Source organism: Paroedura picta, chromosome 2 (assembly GCF_049243985.1).
Source record: "Paroedura picta isolate Pp20150507F chromosome 2, Ppicta_v3.0, whole genome shotgun sequence".
Classification (NCBI taxonomy): domain Eukaryota; kingdom Metazoa; phylum Chordata; class Lepidosauria; order Squamata; family Gekkonidae; genus Paroedura; species Paroedura picta.
Window position 1 is genome coordinate 111,766,064 of NC_135370.1, and position 21,410 is coordinate 111,787,473.

The 21,410-nt window shown below is 44.6% G+C and overlaps 1 protein-coding gene across 2 annotated transcripts; it reads right to left on the reverse strand.

Moving 5' to 3' along the window:
* Nucleotides 1–823: 823 nt before the first annotated feature.
* On the reverse strand, nucleotides 824–11,958 carry FGF4 (fibroblast growth factor 4). Of its 2 annotated transcripts, none has more exons than XM_077322081.1 (3): nucleotides 11,517–11,958; nucleotides 8,647–8,750; nucleotides 824–5,520 (listed from the first exon to the last, which is right to left on the reverse strand). In XM_077322081.1, exons 1-3 carry the CDS (start codon nucleotides 11,827–11,829, stop codon nucleotides 5,422–5,424), a joined length of 516 nt encoding a protein of 171 aa, XP_077178196.1. In that variant the 5' UTR covers nucleotides 11,830–11,958; the 3' UTR covers nucleotides 824–5,421. The 2 variants fall into 2 exon arrangements, with proteins under 2 accessions (XP_077178196.1, XP_077178195.1); XM_077322080.1 differs by having other exon boundaries at nucleotides 824–5,690.
* Nucleotides 11,959–21,410: the final 9,452 nt, after the last annotated feature.

Sequence of the window (21,410 nt, forward strand, 5' to 3'; positions counted from 1 at the left end):
TCACCTGCCTGGCATTTTTCTATCTTCTCTGGGCAGAACAACTTGAGACTTGTCTCTCTGCATTGGACCAATTCAGGATGACCCATGCAATGGTCATCACCTCTAAATTAGACTTCTGCTACTTGCTCTTGAGACTGCTCCAGAAACTGCAATGGGTTCAGAATGTGGTGGTGGTGGTCCTTACAGGTACCCAGTGGAGAGCACATATGACACCAGTGCTATCCCAGTTGTATTGGCTCCAGATGGGATACCAGATCAGGTTCAAAATTTTGGTATTAATCTTTAAAGTCCTAAAGGGTCTACAGGACCACCTCTTCCACTACATTCCCCAAAGTTCTCTAAGATCAGCTGGCCAAAACCTGCTCTGGATCCCCAGCCCTAAGCTTACTGAAAATTTGATCCATCAAATGACAAGCAATTCCACATGAATTCTACATGTAATGGCTTCAGAAGGAATTATGAAAAACCAGAAGAGACTTTCCCTTTGTAAGCATATTCAGTGTGCTGAAAACAGTTTTTATTTGGTAAATCAGGCCCTTTGTCCATCAAGATCAGTATGGTCTACTCACACCAGCAGCAGCCCTCTTATGGACTTAGGTAGATATCTTTCTCCTTACCCAGCACCTGATCCTTAACTGGAGATGCCAAGGATTGAACTTGGGACCTTCTGCATGCCAAGCAAATTCTCTGCATGGAGCCACACCTCTCCCTGTTAGTGTCACGTGGGATAGAATCATTTTTGACTCCCACCAAGTAAACCAGTCCTATTTTAAATAAATCCAATCTGTGAAGTGTGTAAACATTTATCTATTTATTAAGCATTTAAATGTGCACAGCACATACACCACAATATTGAACAACACCTGTATAAAACTACAGACAGATCTGGTAAATGGTGAAAGCTTATCCCATGTAACATTGATATCAAGGTTTTACAACAAAATTTGAACATTACAAAAGAAACTACCTCAGACTACAATGAGGGATGAGGCTCTCAGTTAACAACTGAAATAAAGCCTGAAGTGATGCAGGAGGAGAACCATCTCCATCCAATGAGTCTACAAGTCAAGTCAACATCATTTGGATTTTGTAAACCTAGAAATACTTGGAGCTTTCAGAAGGTAAACAGGAATATTATGCATGTGAATACCTACACATCTTTTTTAAAGGAGAACATGCAGAAATACCTCAAACTCCAAATGAATGTTCTAGCATTCCACTGCCAAGAGATTATCTAGGATGGGATAGTATGTCATTTTACCTGTGTTTTCATGAACAGCAGCAAGATGAGAGTGTTTTTAAAAAATAAAAAAGTAATCTGGTCCTGCTATTGGATTTTGATCTCACTGGTGAATAGCTTTATTCTTCAAGGTTATCCATAAGTACAGTATAAACATAAGTAATTTGTTAAGTACAATATTGGTATTGTATGAGTAGCTCTTGTAAAAAAAATGTTTTTCTCATACAGGAATGTAATAAAGAAAAAAAAGAAAGCCAAACTCAGATTTTTCTCCAGACTTGGAAATTGCTGATCTCAATTTAAGGGACATTTAAGTACGCCATGACATTGCAAGCCTTGAACAATTACTCTGAAACATCTCAGTTACATTCACTGGGCTTTATGGCCACTACTCTAGAATAAATGATAGAAAGAATAATATCCATGTCTTGTAGTTTCTTATACGCTTAAGAGTTAATGAGGTGATCTGAGAAAAAGAGGCAGGAACATCCTCTGCCAAGAGGTCAGATCCCCATATTGCACTCTCTGTTATCCCAAGACAAATAATCAGGTAACTGTTTCAAGAAAATGGTCATTTCTGATGAGCAGAAATGCTGCAGTTCCCCTGTGAAACTGCAACCTGTCATGCTTTGCTTGCAACAAGGCTGGATTAAAAGATCCCAATCATACTTGGAGGCTCATGTATTCTACACATGTTAGATAATGCACTTTCATTGAACCTTAGAAGTAGATTTTCCTATTTTGCATAGGAAAATCTAGCTGCAAAGGCACATTGAAAGTGCATTATCCATCATGGGCGGAAAGCCATAGATCTTCTCTGGCAAAAGTGAATGCTTCAGGTCTGCAGTACAGGTCTCCTGTTCTCATGGAACAGTGAACACACACACACATCTTGCATGAATGTGTGTACACCTTTTTGTAAGAAAAAGCCCACACGCATTCACTTTACAAATGAAAACACTACCTGAATATGTGTGAAGTTTAAATCACATGTTGAGTTGTCCATGACATGAGAGTTATTCAATGGATCTGTAAAGAAGAAGCAAGTGTCTAGTGGACATCGATTGTACATGCAGACTCTGTTACTTGTGGACAGGGAGAGACCGTTTTTCTTCAATTCCTTACACAAACCAGCCGATACTATTTCATATTTCTCCACAAAAAGGGCTTATGGTCCCACTGCTGCTGTCAGACAGGGAGGGCTTTGCCCCTTCATTGGATGTGAAGAATGCTAAAGGAACCCATATGAGGTTGTGGTACGCATGGCCAAACTGTGGCTCTCCAGATGTCCATGGACTACAATTCCCATGAGCCCCTGCTAGCACATGCTGGGAGGGGCTTATGGGAATTGTAGTCTATGGACATCTGGAGAGCCACAGTTTGGCCACCCCTGCCAGGCCATACAACCAGATGGTTAATCTAGTCTTGGCCTGCAGCACCATTTGCTGTTATGCCACCATAATCACCAAGCCCCACACAAGTGCTTAACCTGCTTGTTTCAAGAATGGACCATGAAGGGCGTATCCATATAGGAACATCCCATGTTCCTAGTGTGATGCTTAAGCACCCAGCTTGGGAGATGGGAAGCCAACCCTAAGAAAGAAATCTATGCTGTGTGTCAGGGCATCACATTTCTTATATCAGTATCGGTCCGATCAGTTTGTGCAGAACCACACTTCCGTTCTTTGTACCAGTCATCTCAGGTTATTTAAATTGATAGGTTCACTCCAAATAAATTCTACTGGAATCAGTGGAAGTATTCTGAAGGAAGTACATAATTGTGGTTTGAAGCAGAGACCATCGGTGTGCCACTCCAATAGCCAGTCACCTTGCTGGTAAGACTGGACTGCAACCCCAACAAAATAGTTTGCTTCTGAGGCTGCCTCAATGCTGCCTGCCATCTCGCAAGGCTTTATGTGCTGGTGCTCGAGTCCTAAACTGAAGCTATGGAAGAGTGAAACTATTTACTGAAATATTAGGAGGTATCTGGATAGTTACATTCAAGAAATCTGCTAAAAGAGCTCTTCCTTTTGCCCTCAGAGTCATATTTTATTTTTTTCCCAAAACTCTTAGGCTAGCAGAAGTTTCAGACTTCCTTGTCCCCTCCTCCACCATCCCCTTCCCACCATCATTCTTAAACCTGCCTGTTCATTCTTTGCTTTAAAGACATGGTTTACATTCACAAAATATATAAAGAAAAATATAGGGTTACTGGCTGACCATATAGCTCTGCAGCCTGACAGCTGTCTGCAAATATTTTCACCATGATTATCTTTCTAAAAGTAAATCACCGGGTAAAGATAGCACAAACGTGACAAGGCTCAAATTGGAGGCAACCATGCTATCTGGAATACTTTTGGCTGCATATGGAAAAAAAAGTAGGGATTTGGGATGCCCCCCTCCCACACTGGAATTATAATACTGAACGAACAGGAAAGTATATGCAGCTTCCTTGCAGATTTTGTTAAGAAACTGGCTTTAAGAAAACATGAGGTAGACATAAATCAGCTGGATGGTAGGGAATGAGATGCTGAGACAGTAATCCATGAACCACTTACATCACAGAGTCAATGGAACTTCTCGGGGAGTAAGCCTGCATCTAACACAACAAACTGAGCTGCATTTATACTTTTGTGGCTTCCCCCAGAAACAACCTTGGGAATTCTGACAAGGGACAAGGGATTGCTAGCAACACATTATCACAAAACTACAAAACCTTTTTTGCGTTCCAGTGCACACAGCCATTTTGGCATGCCAGAAAGCTGCTGAATTGTGTTTCATGTCAGCAGTTGCAGTGATGGCGAGTGGTTGGTCAAACCAATCACCAATGGAAGAAAACACCATCAGGCTTCTTTTCATCTAGGGGCTGTTGAAATTCTGCTGTGACGATCTACCCTTCTGGCCAAATATCCTGATGATCACTGGACCTCAAGCATCACTACCAAAGAAACACTCTGTTGCAGTGGGCCTCCCTTGGGCCTCAGAACTGAGCTTAGTGAACATATGAAACTGCCACAACAAAGTCCATCTAGACCGGTACTGTCTTTCCCAATCTATTAATGCTAGGACTGACTTTGAGACTGTATGTATGCAAAATATGTGCCCTTCTCTGGAGCTATGGCTTTTCCCCTACTGGATTATGAATTGCAGCCATGAAAGCAGCAGCATGTTCCTCCGTCCAAATATTGCATTAAAAATAATAAATCATTAGAGGAACTTGAATCATCTGGCTATGTTGAAAGAGCTTGATCTTAAAAAAAAAGAAAAAAAAAGATCTTCTTGATGATGGGTTATCCATTGTCTGAATAATGCATTTTAGGGAAGGGGCACTGAATTAATGATATTTTTCTTAATATAATCTAAATTGTTAATGGTAATTATTTCACAGTGTGAGAGTTTATAGAAAAGGGAGGACATTTACGCTGTTCAGTGCAACTCTTCTTGAGCCCAAACAAACTTCTGGCATTGTTTAAAATAATAATGCTCCTGACAATTTGTTCAGCAGGTTTAAGGTGCCTTATTAAGGGCACAGTTCACCAAACACTCCTGCTCCATTAATTTCAATGTGTGTGTGTCCTGGGGCTCTGAAGAGATTGACTGCGGGGAAGTTCAGAGTTCAGCAGTAGCAGATCTAAAAACAGCTTTGCAGGGTGGTACTTTGACACTGCATTTCATGTACCCAAAGTAAACTGATACCATTTCAACAAAATAGCAATGCTGCACAAAAGGAGGTCCTACATTGTATGTTGCTACAACCTGGCATCAGAACTGAGGGAGGTTTAGCCCAGTTCATTTTCAAAGACTAAGACCTTATCTGGGAGTTATCATTGGTTTCTTTTCTTTAAAAAGCGAAAGAAAGAGAACAATTTCATGTCCACTAACAAACACTGTACAACACACAAAACAGTGCAAAACATTGTAAATACAGGAATTGAATTTCACTTTTAAAAAACACATAATAGCAGCACACCTGTGATAACTTTTAAAAAATGTTAAATAAACCACAATGCAAAAGTCCTCTGCCATTGCATTGTGCAATGAATAGCTTAGGTTGGAAGTTTTTGTTTTATGTTGGAGTTTTCTTAGGAATTAAAAAAAAATCAGAACTATAAATAACTTTCTGGCAATATATACAGACTTAAATAACTTAAATATCTTACATCTACTCTTGCATAAAACTCTCAAAGGAAAGTGCACCATATGTCCCCTCTCGGTCTCCAACTGGGTCTCGCGTTCTCCCCCTTCCCCGAGGTAGGTCTTGAAGGGACAGCTCTCAAATCCTAGGAAGAAAATGTGTCACTGTCATGGTGGGAGAGACCTTATTGCCTTTCTTTGTTCTTCCATTTTTGCTCAGGGCTATGTACATCCCTGGGTAGACCTGGGACTCGTAAGCGTTGTAGTTGTTTGGCAGCAGGATCTCTTTGAATTTACACTCATCGTTGAAATGGCTCTGAAATGAGAAGGGGGAGGGTGTTCTAAGTTGAGGTAGGAAATGCAGTTGCAAACAAGTGTAGGAAGGGGGCCTTTAAGCAACTGCTTTCTTTGATTTCTTCTCACATTTACCGTAAACATGGGGCTAGTTAGACCAATACTTTTTATCAAAAGCCTTGATGTAGAAGCCCCTGAAAAGTGCTTCCTCAGGAAGAGTTTGACATATTTGGAAGATAATTATTCAAGCTCAGCATACAGAGAGTCACAAGCTTATGCATTGTTCCCCTCTATATCACTACAGAAGATGTTGGGACACTCAGGCTGCCCCTTTGCGCACACTCTGCACCCAGGATTTCGAGGCCTATTTTACAACATGGTCTAAAAACCCTTGGCTTATGATTTTTCACATTGTGCCTTTTATGTGGGAGACTCAGAAGAAGCATGAAAGAAGCTCAGACTTCCTCCCGCCCTACGTTCTCAGACCGTCTAAATCCCTTTTCATCATATTGGCTTCCACTAGGTTGGCTTGCCGACTGCTAGCACTAGTGTCAGTGCTGTGCTGGGAGGAGGAGTGGGGTGCAACACTGTATCTTCTTTTGCTTGAAATTATTCTTCTGTACCTAGTTGCACTTGTAACTTACTAGGATGTTTGGCCATCCTGAAAAATCTGCATTCCCAGTTGTATCCTCCACATGGATTTGACTCAATCAGCATCAATTAGCTTGCAGCTCAAGATTTTGTTTTCTTTGGACGGGCAGTACACCAGCACATGCAACCACACAGAAGCTCAATATATGCCTTTTGTACATTAACAGGACTGCATTTGATCTCTGCTATAGCAGATGCAAGTTCCAGCATAGGGAAGCAAGCTCATAGCCTGCATCTTTCACACTCAGTTTACAATGTTAGCTTGTGTGGAAGATGATGAAGAAAGGATGAAGAATCAGTCTAATGCCATTTGGACCCTTATTTGATCTCAACAGTGTGGGACCACATCCTGTCCTTCTTTGCATCCCGTTTGCATTTTTAATTTACTCCAAGGATTTCTTATGCTAGTACTTGATCCTGTTTAAACACATGGATCTTCAATTTATAATCCACAAGCCATTTTCTTAAACAGAACTTGATCAACTTGGTAGTTGGCATGATCCTGAGAATGCAGCCTGTGGTCAACCACTTAAACCCCTCTGCAGACATAAGAGTAATGGCTGGCAAATGATAACAGAGAGAAGAAATAAAAAGGCTGCACCAATTATAGACCAAAAAAGTCAAGATGCATCTAAGACTACAGAGCCTAGTGGTTACAATGAAAGCATCTGATTTTTTTCCATTCCTGGATTTTTCCCTGCTTCCTTTTAAGCAAATCATGTGAAAGTGATCTGCTTCCAAAATCATTAGACTGAAGATTCTGCCCACAAACAAGGAGTCCACAATAGAAGGACAGCTGGAAATGACCATAAACAAGACATGCATTATTTTTTTAGCAATCAAGTGGCTTTTAAGAAATGAAATGTTTTTACTATTTTTCTGTTGATTTTAATATGATTTTATGATAATGTTGTACACAGCCTCGAGCTGTCTAGCCTGGGAGTGGTGGTTGAGAAATCCAATAATTTTTTTTAATGAAAATTATTTCAGTGTATTAGAAATTAAATTTATTACCCTCCCCCAAATCCATTATTTCCAAAGGAGATCAGATTTACATATGCATATCTGAACTGATTGAACATACTAAATGAATGGTTATGAGTTATCTCTGGTCGCTTTGTCACTGAATAAAGCAGCAGCCAGTAAGCACGTGATGGGGTTCCAGTAAGTACGCTTGAGGCTCTGCAGTGCAATCCTAAACGGAGTTACCCTGTCTAAGGCTCCCGACTTCCGTGGGCATAGAAGGACATAAGCCTGCTTCAAATGGAACAGCTGAACAGGTTTTTTTCTGAACAGGTTTTCTTCTGAAGTAAAATTGGGATCACACTTCTTAAAAAGTCAAGTGATTCCTCTGTCAAGTGTGTAAGAACTACTCACTCTCAAGAAAATCTATCCACTGGACATGCATCAGCTGAGGGAAGATAATTCTGTCATAATTCTGCCATATCCATTGCGGAAATAGGCAGGAAGGTCAGATAACAAAATTACAGGATGCACAGAAGAAGAAGAGCTGTTTTTTATACCCTGTTTTTCATTACCCAAAGTAGTCTCAAAGTGCCTTTCCTCTCCTCACAACTGTTCTCCTCACAACAGACACCCTATGAGGTAAGTGGGGCTGATAGAGCTCTAAGAGAACCGCTCTGTGAGAACAGCTCCCAGAGAACTATTGATGAATAACCAGTGAATTGTCAGCTGGCTATGGAAGCCTAATAGAGAGTGCCTTGATATTACATACCCTATATACATGCGTATAAGCCTAGTTTTTCAGCACCTTTTTTCACACTGAAAAAGCCCTCCTCGGCTTATACGCGGGTATATACAGTAATTGAAATAAAAGTCTGCTCCAGCCAGCCAATCGTTGCATTTTCTTTTGCAAATGTATACGGCAAGCTGAGCTTGTAGGACACCAGCAGTTTGACTGAGGGACTCTGATCTTTTTCCCTTTTGTCTTCAATGGCAAAAGGAATGGCAATGCTAGATGGGAGAGCCTGTTATGACGGAGCATTTCCCACCCTCGGCTTATATGTGAGTCAATAAATTTGCCCAGATTTTGTGGTAAAATTAGGTGCCTCGGCTTATATGCGAGTAAATACGGTATGTTGTATGATTGATTCAGGTGTGTAGTCCTGTTGGTCTGAAGCAGCAGAACAAAGTTTGAGTCCAGAGGCACCTTTAAGACCAACACAGTTTTATCTAAGGTGTAAAATTTTGTGTACACACACATTGCTTGGTATCTGAAGAAGTGTGCTTACAGTTTATATAAAAGAAATCAAAATCAGTTTAATATTAAAAGGAAAAGACGGAAGCCTTACAGAACTGCTACTTACAGATCCATAGAGTTTGCCTTTACTGTTCATGGCTACAAAGAGGCCACTTTTAACACCAAAGATGCTCACCACTCCTCTTTCCACTGGAGAGATTTCAAGCAAACCTGTAAAAACAGAATCATGCAAAGGGAGTCTGCTAAGAAAGTTGTATGTGTCTCCTCTTTACCATCAGGACACAGGGCAAAAGGGTTTTATATCCAGTCAGGTGTTGTAATAGTATAGTCAGTTGGGCCAGGCCAGGATAGTGGCTATTCTGACACACAACCCCAGGATGGAATTTTGAATCCATTTTCTAATGTAGTTTACAGGATTGCTCAGAAGTAAGAAACCAATCCTCTTGCCAAATAACCAGGGAGTCCTAAGATTTTATTTCAGAGCAAGTAGGTTAAGAACAGTTTAGTTTACATTTCTGAGTAGTACGGTGCACTTTATTAGGAATCAAAGTCTTGATTTCTTCATTTAGTACATTTTTACCGCCTTTCATACAAGGGGTTTAGGGCCATGCATATGGGTTTCTCCCCATCTCCGTTTTATCTTCATGAAAACCCTGTGAGACAAGTTAGTCGGAAAGTTAGTGACTGGCCCAAGGAAATCCTAGCAAGTTTCCAGTGCAAAGTGGCGATTATTCTTTGGGGACTTACCTGTTACTGCCACTATATGGAAGCCTCTTTCCATTGCCCTGCAGGGTAAATTGTTTGCATGGGACAAGCTCATTCCTTGATTGGGGGTCTCTGCATTTGTGCCACATGCAGTTCCTAGATGCAGCTCCCTGTTCTTATTGGAAGTCATTGCTTGGTGGTGGTGGAGCAGGACGCAGCAGTGGACAACACCCTGTACAGGCCAGTCATCTAAATCGGTCCATGCCAGGCATTGGTCCATGCTGGCTATCTGGACCAATCTGCCTTCTCCCGCTAAGGCAGCCATCAAGCCAGGCACTTCCCAAGTCAGTTTATCTGGAGTGGCTCTCACACTCCACCCATCCACTGCATGAACCCCAGTAGATTGTTTTGCTAGTCCAACTATTGGGGGGTGGTGGTGGTGGTAATCAATATTAGCACAGTTAAAAGCATATGAGCCACATGGTCAAAAATGCGTGCAAATTTACCTTCCACAAGCTGCCTAGAGCGAGATTCAAAGTAGCTTCATCAACTTCGACCTACACTCATGCTTTTATGCTGGAGAGCCATAATCTTTTGTCCCAATGAAGTTGTTATGTGATGTGCTTGGTGCTTTAAAATTTAGAGACTGTACAAGGCAGCTGGCTGAAATAGGTAGATACAGTCATAAAGGTGGGTGCTGACTTTAAAAAAAAGGAAAAGGATAAGCTTAACAGTGATCTCCCACATCGTCCAGGTTAAAATAAGTAACAATATGTTTCAGGGCACATGAAACATTTGTCATGGTGCTGTCTGTAACTCCTGCTCCCCAGCCCTATTGTTTCAGTTGGATCGGAGTTAGAATTAGAGCCCCAGGGCCATGGGGTTAAGTCACTAACAGATGCTTTTCTGGTAGACTGTCCTAACTTCTTGGCAGAGTTACTCTTGGGTCTGGAATGCCAATTTAACTATTTGTAAACCTGTTGCAAGAACAGGAAGGGACTGACAAACAGCCTTTTGCTGCAGCTCTGGAGTTATCCAGATGTTACACCTGATGATTTGGGATCAGCATGTCTTGATATTGGCTTAGAAATCAATTGCTCAGATGTTTCTGTATCCTGTAGTGCTCTGAATATGGACAGTGCATTGTTCTTTCTTTCTGTGTGTCCAAATGGCAGAATGTAGGGGTGGAGATGGCCAAGACAGCTGGGAGAGACTGCCTGATCGTTACAAGTAACATGCAACCCCATTGCCAAAGACATGGTTTTGTAATATGATTATAAAAAATAGATTGCAGTTCTCTAATACCCTGCTTTGTAATAACAGTAGCCAAGTCCAGCCATGGGCCAAGTATACTACTGCTTGTATTGTACACAGATAGTGGGGAATGCCAATAACAATAACAACTCTGGGCCAAGGGAAGCCACTTTGCACTAGAATTTCCCACTGTAACCATGAGCATCACAAAAATATTTTTAGATGAAATTGGCTCCCTCCTGAGTCTTCTGCTTTATGGGGAGGGGGGTATCAAGTGCAAAGACTGATTTTTTTGAAAATGTCCCATTGATGAACAGGAGAACAACCTCTTCTGTACAGGACATGAACATCATAGTGTGGGGTGACCTGACTTGTATGTAAGCACCAGTAACTGCAGACATCTAAGATCCTCATCCCTGACAGTTTAGGGGCAGCCCTCCTACTTTTTCCGCACCTGAGCCTTTCCTGGGTCAGAAGCCGTAGACTAGAGAAGAAACTCTAAGTCCCACAGACTTGAGCAGCGCTTCTTTAAAAGTTTCGTTACCTGATGGATCCACCTGATGGATCACAGACCCCAACAACCAAAGCCACATCAGACATGCTGATCCCAGGGATCTGGTCACCCAGTTCAAACTTCACCTCAAGCCATCCAGGGTTGCTTTGAAAACTGCTATTGTTTTAAACTGTCCTGACATCGACTTGGGACAGCTTTGCACAATGCATGGATTTGGGAAGCGTGTCATGGGATTGACTGGGAAGCACATTATTCCCGTGCCACGCTCTTTTTTGGGGGGGGGGGGCAGGAGCGCCGGCTAGACGCAGCACGAGAGGCAGCCTTGGCAGGCGAGCGAGCCAGGGCATCTTAATGGCCCCAGCGGGCTTCCCCGCTTCGGGGAGGCGTCCCAGGCGCACGGCATCCCCAGGGGAGGGCCGCCCTTTCAGGTGGCTCGGCTGACGCTCCTGGAGCTGCCAAGCCGGGCGCCGGGCAAGGGGGGCGAGGCGAGGCGCAGCACTTACTGTAGCGGTTCTCGTTGTGAGTCCCGTGGATCCTGCCGTCGGGCAAGACTTGGATGTGAAACCCGATGCCCACGTTGCAGTAGAGCCGCCGCAGCCTCTTGATGCCCAGCAGATAGTCGCCGTCGCGGTTGGCCTCTTTCCTGTCGCCCGGGAGCCGGGCCATGGAGCGCGAGAAGAGGCTCTCCCAGCGCCACTCCAGGCTGCTGTCGTTGCGCGGCTGCGGGGCGGAGGGCGGCAGGCAGCGGCCCGCCAGCCAAGGCGACAGCAGTCCCAGCAGCAAGACCGGCAGGAGGGCTGCCCGGGGGCCCGTCATCCCGAGCGACCCGGGCGGCGGCGGCGGCGGCGGCAGCGGCAGCACACGTGGTTCCCGGGGAGGCGAGGGCGCTAAAAATACACCCGCCCGCCGCCGAGTGCGGCCGGGGAGCCAAGGGGCAGGCCGAGGGAGCCCCCGAGGCACTGGACGCTGGCTGGGCAGGTCGCGTGGAGGAGAGAGCCGGGACGGGGACGGGGGCGGGGGGAGGGGGCGCGCCTGGGCAGGAGCTCCCGGCGAACTTGATCTCCTCTCAAGTGGGGCTCTTCTCCTCGAGCCGCTCAGCCATGGCTCTTCTTCCCCCCCGCAGCCACGAGTTTTATATATCCCGGTGCCTCGGTGGTTCCTCTTACATCACCACCGACGGCCCGAGGCAGCGGCGTCCCAGCCGTGCAGCAAGACTCCAAGGGATCGTCCCTCGCTCTCACACACACTCACACCCCGCCCGCCCGCCCGCCCGCGAGGATCCACCGGTTCCAACTGGGTCGTAGCCGGGGGGGGGGGGGTGCGCGAGGCGGGTGACCGCACAGAGACGACAACAGCCACAACTACAACGCCAGACCTAACTTTTTGAGGGAGGAGCCCCCCTCTGGAGACCAGGCAGCTCCGCGCCGTCGGGGGAGGGGGGGCGTTCCGCTCATGCCCCTTTGCCCTGCTTTTTATCCCCGGCCGAATCCCGACCGTCCGCGAGCGCTACCCGGGCAAGGCGCAAAAAATAAAAGGGTGCCCAACGCGCCTCCCTCCCACCCACCCAGCCCTCCCCCCGTCTCCCAACAATGTCTCACTTTGTGGAGATCTGTGGAATTTCAGCTTTTGCTCTTTCCAAGAAACATGCTTTCGAGTTTGCGGGGGGGGGATCCCTTCATGAAAGGCCAAAATAGTTGTTGCAGGGGAGGTTTAGGAATTTTTTTTAAAAAAGACGACACAAAAAACGCATCTAGCAAAAAAAAAAGGGCTAAAATGTTTAAATAGAAGCAAAGCGTGTGTGTGGGGCGGGGGGGGGGTAAGGGAAGGGCAGACGGTGGGTGGGTGTGAGAGAGAAGAGCCCCGCGTGCGCTGGCGAGGGGAAGGCTGCAGAATTCTCCAGCGCGCGCGCGGGGATCCGCTGGAATGGGATCGGAACGATACTTTTGGTATCTGATCGTTTTGGGTTACACAGCCACTTCTTCGAGTGTCGGGCTCCCAGCCCAATGGAGGAGCGGCTCTCTGGTTACATGTGTGCTTCCTGGAGTCATTTGTCGGCCTACGGGAAATATATCCAGGGACTATTCTGGCTCCACGCATTTTCTTAGAAATGAAGCCCGTCACTTTGCTCTGGGTTCGACTTCCCGGGAAGCTGAGTCAAGGAGAAATCGAGAGTCCACAAGAAAAAAGAGGAACGTAGATCTGGCACCTGTTGGAGCACAGTTCTCTCAGAGCTCTCTCATCCCCGCCTACCTCACAGGGGGTCTGTTATGGGGAGAGAACGGGAAAGGGATTTGTAAGCAGCTTTGAGGCTCCTTCGGGTAGATATAAGCGGAGTGTAAAACCAGCTCTCCTCCTTCTCCGAGCCACACAAGACCACACTGACCAGCAGGTCTATTCCCAGGTCCCACAGAGTCGGAGCTCGAGCATCCTTTTGTTCTTTTTTCTTTTCTTGATCAACGGCATTCATTGGATAAGAAAGTCTGCTTGGATCCTAAAAGCTTTGGATTTTAATTTTTAATCCTAAAACTTCTTTGGCGTGCACCTGAGCCGTGCGGAGGTCAAATTTTGTAGGCGGAGGTGAGGGCAGAGAAGGAAGGGGGGCGGTGGAGGCGGCGGCAGGTCTTACCTGGTGCAGGGGGGGAAGAGGTGAACCCAGCAGCCATGGCATCATAAACCCAGTTGGCTGACAGCTTATCCGCCCTGACTAGTTGGCGGGCAGTTGGACAGGTCTCCCTAGAAGCAAGCCCCCGCCCCTGCGTTTTCTGCATGAGAGTTGGGGCGTGGCTGGGTCTGCGGTGGGAAGCCTCCTGCCCGGGAGCCAGCCCGAGGGGCGACTGGATGCCTCGGCTCCTGCGGGGAGACCATTCTGCGCACCTTGGATAATGCTCTTTCAATGCACTTTAGAAGTAGATTTTCCTATTCTGCACAGGAAAATCCAGCTGCAAAAGAACAGTGCATGATCCAAGGTGTGCAGACAAGGTCACTCGGCTCCTGCCGAAGAAGCCGCCTCACGGGGCTGTTGTGCCAGCAGGTGTGCGAAGCCAGCACCAGTGCCAGGGCGGAGGTGGATGAAGGCCAAAAGCTTCCGCGGCTGCTGCGGCATGAAGGCACGAGAAGGGCCAGCCGTCGCTCGCGTCTGGGAGCAAGTGACTCAGGCCTGGCTTTGCCGGCGGGGGCTGCATGGCTTCCACACCAGAGAGGCTCCCCGCTGGTCCCGCGTGGAGGCGAGAGGAGAAAGGGAAACGCCTCGAGCCAGATGCCAGCTCACCTAGGTGCAAAAATCGCCACTCTTCGCTAAATCGACGGACCCCCCCCCCCCGTCGCCACCTGATAGTTCTCTGTGTGCCACTGTCACCCTCCTCTGTCGCTTGGTTGCCCTCACCTTCCAGGACAGACACTATTTATAGATATTTTAAAGGGTGTGTGTGTGGGGGGAGGCAGAATCCAAGCCGCTGAACACAAATCGGGGGTCCATCAGAGTGGTCCAGGATGAGTTTGCCTCATTCTTTCAGTGCAGGCTGGTGGGGGATTCATAGCATCACACTTAGATGGCCACATTTTTAAAAAAACATGTTGGGTGAGTCACGATTCTCTCGGAGCTCTCTGTCTCACCTGCCTCACAAGGTGCCTGTTGCCAGGAGAGGACAGGATAGGTGACTGTAAGCTGCTTTGAGACTCCTTAGGGATGAGACAAACCGGGTGAAATACATACAGAAGGTCCAGTGTAAAAATCTCCAGGAACTATAGGTAAAAGATCTCAGGTAGCTTCTCCTGACCCCACTAGGCAGGCAATGCAGAGCTAAAGAAAAACAATAGTGATTCTTGAGATAAAACAGCTTCATATGTTCAAAGACCCAACAGTCAAGACAGCCCATTTTGGCTGGTCCAGACACCTATAGCATCATCAGGGCTGTCAAGAGGAAGGAGGATTAGCAACCACAACTGCCCTGAGAGCCAGGCAAAGGGCCACTGATGAACAGTAGCAACATGTCTTTATGATTGTTTATGATGATGATGATAATATTTATAGACTCTCCGAGTGCGCATGGGGCAGATTACAACATAAAACATTCACAGTCAACTTTTTAAAACATCCCGAGGCACAAGCCAGACTCCACAGTGCAGATCAATGCAATCAGTAGAATGAGCTAAAAGTACTAGACATGATGCTTTGAACAATACAGAAAATGTCATTAGATAAGCAGAAAACAATTCCCTTTATAAAAGCATTTCTCCGAACCATCGCATTATACTGTAGCCATATTAACTTTCTAAAACTCCCTTCCTGAACAATTCTTCTCAAAGCCAGTAGTATCTAACTTATTCTTTGTCCAGAGGGGGGTAGGGCTGTGGGGGCTTATCATCACTGGTACTGGAATATGTTGATCACAAAAAACAAATGACAGTATTTTCTGTTTACGAAGTTCTACAGTTAGGAGCTCCTCGGTTTGCTCGGGAAAGGGGAACCCATTGTGGGCACATGTAGAACTCAATGGAAGTGACAGAGAAAGGCCTTGTATGTTCAGGCATGACTCTGAAGGGCACTTCACCTAAGCCAGGCTACAAGCTTTAGCAAATTATTCTAGGTTTGCATGGTGTGATTGTGAGTTCAAAAGATGCTGATTAGAAATTCCAGGGTTTAGAATATACACCTCGAGACTACATGCACTGAAAACGACTTGTGTTATCATTGTGAGGGTTAATTAATTATATATATAGTTAATTAATTCTGCAAAATGGACGCTAATGCTGTGATTGACATAATTTGACGCTGAAGGAAAACATTGTCCCAGCCCCCTTTGATCTGCCTTGGTGAGGAGTGGGGCAAGCAGGGTAAAGGGATCAACTTTTCATGAAGTAAATTGTTGAAGAAATTCTCCCCCATATTTGTATGTAACTAGGTCAATGCAAACAAGCAGGCCCGTTCCTCAGCTCCCGCCTCTCAGGCCCCTTGCGCACTCTTCTTTTGATGATTATCATTTCGAAAGCCACCAGGCAGCAATTGGTTGACGAGACTCGTCTGCCAAAGCTTTCTCACGTTCACGTCTGGCTGATTCTCTATGTCAAAAGTAGTATGGCTTGAAGAAGAGAAGAGGCTGGAATGCAGAACAGCACTGCGGCCTCAAGCCTGGAATAGCTTGAATTTGACTGGGACCCTCACCAACTAGGCCTCCAGAAGCTGTACAACCTATGAACACACACATACACACACCGCCCATATACACACATATGCTGACAATCTGTGGACACACAAATGCCTTTCTCCCTCTTCTATTCACACTGCTGGGCTATTTGATCTCCGGGCTTCTTTGTTGCTGGCTGTGGTAAATGTTCTGCCCTGATCAAAACCATGTTACCTCAGACGATGTTGTGGTATAATACATTGGATGGGGGCAGTGGAGGATAGCAATGGATGGCCACAATAGGGCATTAAGCAAACAGACAGCAATTAGATGGAAAAAATGTGTTTAGGCACAAGAAACTTCAACTGGAGTCTCACCCCATTTTTTAAAAATTGTAATGCATATAGACCCTCAGTAGCTGTTACCTCATTCTCTGCTTTGGTGAAAGTGAATTTGTACAGATTCACATCTCTTTCAAGACATTCATTCTACAACATTGTGAAAAAGTAGTCTCTGCAAGGCCTTGTCTGCAAGCCTAGTGGTTTTTATTCTGGTTAATAAATAATAATTCTGGTTAGAGAGAATGAGACTCAAATTCTCTTGTGTCCATGGGGCTGTTGTAGTTTCAAGCTGTTCTACATACCCAATATGAGCAAGGGTAAAACACCTGTGGAAACCCAACCAATCATTATGGGCTTGGAGCACAAGTGCTAAGTCAAATTATAGTCTTATGCAAGTAGGTTGAAGAGAAAATCTCACTGACTTCAGGGGGCCTCACTCCCAAGAATATATAGATCCTTCATCAAGAAATTGAATCATATGGAACTAACTAGGATTCTGATGAGTTAAAGGCCTGGATGATCATGGTTTTCTAATTTAGGACTGTAAGATTGTGCCATCTAATACAAGTCTTTTTTTATATTCTTGCTGTACAACCAGAGTAAATTACCTAAAGAAAATGTTTTTTCTGTGATAGTATTCAAATAAATTGTATATCTATATTAAAAAAAAAAATTGAATCACATGCTTGTATTGTTACTCGGATTGCTGGGGAATTATAAATTTAGAAGGGGAATTTAGCTTGCAAGAGGAGGAGCAACCAGGACCTTCACACCGTTTGTATACAGGAGATGGGAACTCCTTAGACACCTTGAATTAAACCAGACCTTGATTCTCTGAATAAGAGTTATTATTTATTAAAGACACAAGCACACATACAATATAGCACACAAACTTTTAAAGGGGGAATGCTAGCAAGTGGGGAAGGAAATTATACTGTATCTGATCCTGAAGCAAGGATGGTTTCCAGGCGAGCAAGGAAGGGAGACTTAGATGACCAGCACCTAAGCTCAAAGCAATGTGTTGGGTATGTAGAGAGCACAGCACACAGTGGGGTTGTGTGTTGGGACAGATATAGGGTTTGAAAACCCTGGGCCACCCACAGGTCAGCCCACTGGGAGGTGAGGTATGAGGTAAGTCACCATTGATTGGTTGCTGATATTTTGAGTACCTGATAGGTGGGTTTGAAGTGTGAGATCACTAGAAGGGGAGGTATGGAGTGTGACTCATGGCCAGGGGCCTATGAAAACAATACCCCTGATAAGCCATGCTGATGGGATTAGCATTTGTCTTTATCTAAAAGTGCGTTTAGTCAAGGCTATGGTATAGGAGGTATAGGAGGTAGTGACAGATTTTATTTTCCTGGGCTCCAAGATCACTGCAGATGGGGACTGCAGCAAAGAAATTAAAAGACGCTTGCTCCTGGGGAGGAAAGCTATGGCAAATCTAGACAGCATCCTAAAAAGCAGAAACATCACCCTGCCAACAAAAGTGTGTTTAGTCAAGGCTATGGTATTCCCAGTTGCAATGTGTGGCTGTGAAACTTGGACCATAAGGAAGGCCGAGCGTCAAAGAATTGAGGCTTTTGAACTCTGGTGCTGAAGAAGACTCTTGTGAGTCCCTTGGACTGCAAGGCGAACAAACCCATCAGTCCTAGAGGAGATCAGCCCTGACTACTCCTTAGAAGGCCAGATCCTGAAGATGAAACTCAAATACTTTGGCCACCTCATGAGAAGGAAGGACTCCCTGGAGAAGAGCCTAATGCTGGGAGCGATTGAGGGCAAAAGAAGAAGGGGACGACAGAGAATGAGGTGGCTGGAGGGAGTCACTGAAGCAGTCAGTGCAAACTTAAATGGACTCCGGGGAATGGTAGAGGACAGGAAGGCCTGGAGGATCATTGTCCATGGGGTCGCAATGGGTCGGACATGACTTTGCACCTAACAACAACAACAAAACTCCAGGTGGAGATGCAATCAGGCTCTCACCTGGAATTTGCATAATGGCTCCCATTGATGGTGGATATGGGAGTAGGGAAGAACAATAAGGATCATTGGTATCAGGGTGTGACAGGAGGCCGAGACATAAGAAGATTGGATTAGTTCAGACTTCCCTAAAGGCAGACTGGTGACTTATCTGGGAAGGGGTGATTTCGATAATGTGCACATTTCGCTCAGTCAGTTGGGCAAGCAGGAAATGGAAGATAAGGTTCTAGTCCAGCTCAAACCAGATGGGAATCTTGCCTAGCTTTTCTAGGCAAGAGAAGAGACCTAGAGAAGTCAAACAAGATGGAGACCTGGCCTGGCTTCCTAGGTAGGAGAAAGAAATCCAGTGAAGCCAAACAAGATGGAGATCTGGTTTGGCTTTCTAGGTTTCTTAAGGGGCCCTACTGACTCCATAGTCAGTCCCTGCCAGGATGGTTTCTGTGTGTACCAACCAGTCAGAGTCCAATCATGGGCTTCTGTGTGTGAAGGTGTCTCTGTGTGAGCCCCCTTTCCATTATGGGCTACCTCTAGGGTAACAGTATCTTCATATTCTGCAATGTACTTTCAGTACATTATTTGTCTCTTGCTGAGGATTAATTTGGACTAACTCTGAAAGACTGAGCAAAAACAGAATTGTTAAGTCAAGTCTGTTTGATTCTATGTCCTTGACTGCTATAGTTCATGTCCCAAGATTTAACCTGTGAAAATATAGAGGTGGGAGAATGAGAGGACAAAAGCAACACGGAAGAAGTATTGTGCATTGAGACTAGGATCATACAAGAAAGGGGCCCACAACAGCTTGATGTCATTTCCCGGTTCCCCACGATTTCTTCTTTCCCTTCCCTGGTGACCCCAAGATCTTTTCCTGTCTTCATTCTTTTCCACACACCAGCTAACCTACCTTCATCTGTTATCATGTCTTCAACTTTCCCTCCCTGTGGCAGCCTCTCCCTGGAAAAAACTGTGACCAAACTGTGCAGTGCTAGATGGACTAGGCCCAGTTGTGAAGTGGCGAACCTGCAAGGACTTATGGGTGATACATCACTTTCTCTGTCACCTCTCCATACTATTTTCTCTTTCCCTCCTCCTGGCAGCCTACATATACTCATCTGCTGCCTTGTCTCCTTCCCAGATTTCCTACCCCCCCTCTTCAGCTGTATTTATTCATGTTACTTATATATTACTTTTTTCCCAGCTCACATTATTCTCCTATCTTCCTTTTAATCCTAAAACAATTCTGTGAACTAAGCTAGGCTGATAGTGGTGACTGGCTCAAGGCTACTCAACAAGCATCAGGACAGAGTGAGGATTCAGTCCTAGTTTGAAACTCTAACCACTATACCACACTAATTTTAGTGAGGTGGCTGCTGATGAACAGGTTTCAACTAGCAATAATCTCATTTCATATTGACCTCCTTAGCTATGATATTGCCACTGCTATGGCTGGTTCCATAGTTTTGATGTTGTTGAACAATACTAAGCAGTGTACTTGGGTGAAATGTGGAAGCTGAATGGTAGTGAGAATGGTAGCTGGTGGTAGTTTGTGGGCCTGGCCCCAATAAGTTCTTTCTCAAATGCCAATAAGTTATCTCAAAGACTCTGGAAAGAGCCCTGAGCTTTCCTCTGCATTTTACTGACAGAAACATAGGCTTGACCCATGACAGTTTTGTCATGGTTACCTAGCAATAATCACTGAAAGGACTTGTTCCTTAAAACTATAGACAGTCCTTCTATTATTTGGGGGTTTTTTTACTCCCTTCCCATTTATTAATTTTTTAAGATTTCAGGTTCTTCACCAAATCTGAGGCTTTTCTTGGGTTTGAAGGAAGATCCAGCGTACATTTGATACTATTCAACTACTTATAAAACTAATTTGGATGTCTTTGGATAATAAATTTATGGGAACAATTATAATAATTCCAATTTACAACCAAGTTCTGTTTATTTTTGGAATGAAAGTTATAATTCTTCTATTGAGACTTTTCAAGTTCTGTATATTTACTATGGTTCTGCAACTCTGCTTTTCATTCATTTTGAAAGATCATTAAATATTTAAAATAATATATGTGTAGCAATTTGTTTGTTTGTTTATTTATTTAGCTATTTATATCCCACTGCTCTCAGTAATTAGCTCACAGCAGGTCACATTAACCCCCAATAAAATACAGTATTAATCCATTAAAACACCCATTAAAAACCTGTATAGCGGTGACAAATCAATCCTATGGCACTAACTAAAAGCTTTAAACCAGTCACAGGGGGAGCCCTGAGTGCCGACCCCTCGCCCACAGCGATGGCCAGCTAGTGGGGGAGTCCAGTCTCGCACTTCGTTCTTCTCTCATCCAGGGGGGTATCAGATCTTCCTGAGCTGGCCTCACAACAGCTTTGTGAGGTAGGTTAGGCTAAGTGTGTGTGACTTTTTCCTGAAGAGGAATCAGTAATGCTTCAAAACTTGACCAGGCACTTCCTTACTTATGCTAGGAACAATCCTCTCAAAAGCTCTTTTGTGCTAGCCCATTATAACATACCTGAAGAGCTCCCCATTCATTTCAGTGGTATTACAATCAGACACCCTTCCAGTGCCTTTTGTCACTTTCCTTTTCAGTAAACTAGATTCTTCACATATTCTGTTTTGTTACCATTTTGTCAAACTGATAGTGCTAATTTTCATATTCTAAGAGAGGGTTCCTGGGGTAGGTTGATTTGTCTTTGAGTTTTTGTTCTGCGTTATGTTCCATGTATTCTTTTCAATAGCTTATTATCATATTACATTAAAATGTGCTTGTGATTCTTATCACCTTTGTTGATTTTCTTTCATTTCTCTTGCTTACATTCTTTGTGTTCTGGCCTTTTAAAATTAATGAACAATTTCAGAATTAAAATATGCACTCATCCTTGCCAGCTTATAAAATGCATTCTTTTTTCTGATCTTTTGTAACAAGAAATCAAGGGG

What these genes read in the sequence shown, in the direction of transcription:
- FGF4 (XM_077322080.1), bottom strand. Translation starts at nt 11,829, where the DNA reads ATGACGGGCCCCCGGGCAGCCCTCCTGCCGGTCTTGCTGCTGGGACTG. An exon ending in TCACAACGAGAACCGCTACA is followed by an intron (nt 8,751 to 11,516) that starts GTAAGTGCTGCG and finishes CTGTTTTTACAG; the next exon opens with GTTTGCTTGAAATCTCTCCA. An exon ending in AAGGCAAACTCTATGGATCT is followed by an intron (nt 5,691 to 8,646) that starts GTAAGTAGCAGT and finishes TTCTCATTTCAG; the next exon opens with AGCCATTTCAACGATGAGTG.